Raw genomic sequence first — 3,338 nt, 5'->3', positions numbered from 1 at the left:
AGATGCAGACTGAGGGATACCTTAGAGTCAGGTATAATATAAAAACACTGGACACAGAGACAAGGAAAAAAACTCAAATCTCCACTAGATGAGGTTTGACAAGTAAAACTAGGCCGACCTCAAAAACAGCTCCATCAGGGAGCTAAATAGCAAACTCTAAATACCAACTAAAACAAAACAGGAGAACAAACCAAGAATTCTTGCTGACAAGAAAAAAACACAAAAGAACAGTCAAAAGCTAACCAAGGCAAGAACCAAATGGGAGACTGATACAGAAACTTACAAAGCAGACTGGCAGGGTGTGGTACACATTAAAAGTGAACCGGCAAGTGACTGAGGGAAAGGAGGAGATTAACTGGGCTGAAGACCAGGGGATAATAAGCAACAGATAAAAGCAATGAATGTGAACTGGGCTAAAGCTGGAGAAGATGAGATGATACAAAACTGGGAAATCAGACCAAAATAAAAGCAAAAAAACAGGAAGCTAATCCAAACCATAAAAGTCACTTGGTTTCCTACCAGTCAAGTATGCTTTTATTTCATTCAGTAACTGAAGAATGGTGTGACATGAAATCTTCTACTCTGGTGAATTATGTAATTTACCATCTTGTGCTTCCTCTTCAAACATATTCTTATGTCTGTCAGCGTCTCAGATGACTCACAGCTGCCACACTGCTAGCAGGGCCACAAATTTTAAACCTGCTTTCTCACGTTAAATTTCAGCTACAGTTATCTCTGTTGCCGCCATGTGAAATCACCTGCTGAGGGTATATGTATAAATTTCTATCCTCTCCTCCATGATTTATGCATCCCTGAATGGGAATGCCTTAAAATACATACTGCATGAGATCAAAAGTGCAGATTCCTGCATTCTTCACCACAAAACCCCACTGTGACTCCTTAGTAAATATGAACACAGGAATTTTCATTGTATTGCACCAAAAAATGAGCCACATAACCTTAGGAAATATCTCACTGAATGTTTTTCTCTATGTGTCACCTCTGTAATAAACTGCCAGGCTGTCCATGGTGTACCTCACAGTTTCTCTGATTTTAACTGGGATTGGGTCCAACCACATATGACTTTTAACAGCATAAGTGGTATAACTAATGAAAGCATGGATAATTTCATACAACCATAAATACACACATATGCTCTGTGTACAACACTCTGGTATTTTATGGACCTCAGTATGACTTGAACTTACTTATTCCCGCACAAGCAACCCCAGCGCTCGTCCACTCACTTGTGAGTTTCCTCGTCTTTTCAGTACTCCAACATTGCTCCACTCTCAACAATTCTACCTCATCACTCTGCCACTCACCAAGCCTGCAAATGGCCTAATCCCCTCAGCCAGCCTAGCTCGTGGATGTTGGGTCCCTGAACCAGTATCCAGCAACACACAGCCGGTGGCATCGCAAGCATTCTCCTGTGGACCTCACCTCATCCTACCTACACAGTGATCAAAAAATATTGTGTTTTCACCCTGAATCTGACTTCTGCTTTTTGAGTTCGTACTTACTGGTGGAATAGGCCTTCCAGTGTCTTAACAGTTATGGTAAACAAACTGCAGACAAATAGGACAAAAGTGTGGACTATATTCTGCTCAAGTGAGACTTTACTGGTATTGGAATATTTGAAAATGCATTTAAAATGAACTATTTTAAAATAAAATAATAAACACATAAATAATAAACCTTATAAAGTAGGCACAGAGAGACTCCTCTGTTACAGACTGTTTGAATTGCTACATGTAATGAAGAAAAATACAAGACAGAATAAGATCATTGCATTTATGTGCAAATGAGTAAAAATATCAAAGATACAGTTATTAAGTTGTGCTTTTCACTTCAGTGACTCAGCAGTGGCACATAAAAACATGATTATCTCTTTTCAGTCTCTCCACAGTTTCTCTCTACAGTACGTTGGCCTCACAGGAGTTAGGCTGCAGTATCTCAAGTGTAACAATGAGTTTAACAGATTTTCTAAACCACGGGTAGAAAAAGGCATAGATCACAGGGTTTAGACATGAGTTAAAATAAATCAGAAAACTCATATAGACCTCAATTGAAGAACCCATCATGATGTCATAGCCAGAGAAAGTGACACAATAATATGGACAGTAACACATGAGAAACACAGCAACAAGGACACCAAGAGTTCTGGCTGCTTTCAACTCTGATTTCTTAGCCGTTACAGTCACTGAACGCTGCAGTGTGACAGCTGCAATGTGGGAACGCATGGCACGGGCCTGAGACACAGCCACTACAAACACTCTCAAATACAAAATTACAATGGCAGTAATGGGAAGGATAAAGAACAACACAATGTCAACAACTCCATTTATATTAACCACACATTGTCCATAGCAGGAGTTATACCTACCTGGTTGTTCCAGGTTATCATATACAAGCATAAAGCTGTAGAAAACAGCGTAAATCCAACACAGAAGAATTAAAAGCCGAACTCTCTTTTGAGTGATTTTGGTGGGGTAGTGTAGAGGGTCACAGATAGCCACATAACGGTCGACTGATATGAGAATTATGTTTAATATTGAGGCATTGACAGTGATACAGGTTAAGAAAAAACACAGAACACACACTAGGTCACCCAAGAACCAGCAGGGTTCTATCTCGAGGATTTTCATCGGTATCACAAAGACGCCAACAAGGAAGTCAGCAACAGCCAGAGAGAGGAGGAGGAGGTTGGTGGGGGTGTGGAGCTGCCTGCAGTGAGAGAATATCATCACTGTGAATATTACAAACAGCCACTGTATTATTACCAATAGAAATGGTTGTTTTATGAAAGCAGTAGTCACAGTTCCAACCACATCTATCTAAACAGTAAATGTTAGCACTGCTTATGAACAAAAGTCTCATCAAACCACCAATATAATACTACACCATAATACTATAAAAATATACTACAATAATATTCTACTAATGTAATACTCAGACGTCACTGATTTCAGTCAATCTCACTACAACAACATATTATCAATGCCAAGACATTTATCTCTGCCTGAAGTGGGAGATGGAGATGATGACCAGCAGGTTGAGAGATGCAGTCAGCAGAGACAGGGAGGAAAACACAATGTACATGAGCATTCTATGTGAATGAGGACGTGTGTGCTTCTTGCAAGATGTGTTGAGGAGTTGTGGAAAGCAGAGTTCATCTTCCTCCATCATCAGAGAGAGAGGAGGAGAGGGGAAGCTGCTGAACACTCAGCTTTCTGAGCAAAGTTCTGTGTCATACAGCTGATTTATCTCTCTCATCATTCCCCCTCCTTCCTCCTCTGCTGTCTTTCAGTCTCTCTCATAGATACTGAACTTCCTCT

The 3,338-nt window shown here is 40.2% G+C and overlaps 1 protein-coding gene across 1 annotated transcript; it reads right to left on the bottom strand.

The window, feature by feature from the left end:
- Window positions 1-1,952: 1,952 nt before the first annotated feature.
- LOC109972131 (trace amine-associated receptor 4-like) lies at window positions 1,953-3,108 on the bottom strand (the record flags this gene model as incomplete). Its single annotated transcript, XM_020620797.1, has 2 exons — window positions 3,023-3,108; window positions 1,953-2,727 (listed from the first exon to the last, which is right to left on the bottom strand). Coding segments are annotated over exons 1-2 (861 nt in total), but the record flags the coding sequence as incomplete, so codon positions are not given.
- Window positions 3,109-3,338: the final 230 nt, after the last annotated feature.

Source organism: Monopterus albus, unplaced genomic scaffold, assembly GCF_001952655.1.
Source record: "Monopterus albus unplaced genomic scaffold, M_albus_1.0 scaffold248.1, whole genome shotgun sequence".
NCBI lineage: Eukaryota > Metazoa > Chordata > Actinopteri > Synbranchiformes > Synbranchidae > Monopterus > Monopterus albus.
The sequence above is the reverse complement of the archived record's forward strand: the minus strand, read 5'-3'. Positions and strand labels throughout refer to the sequence as shown.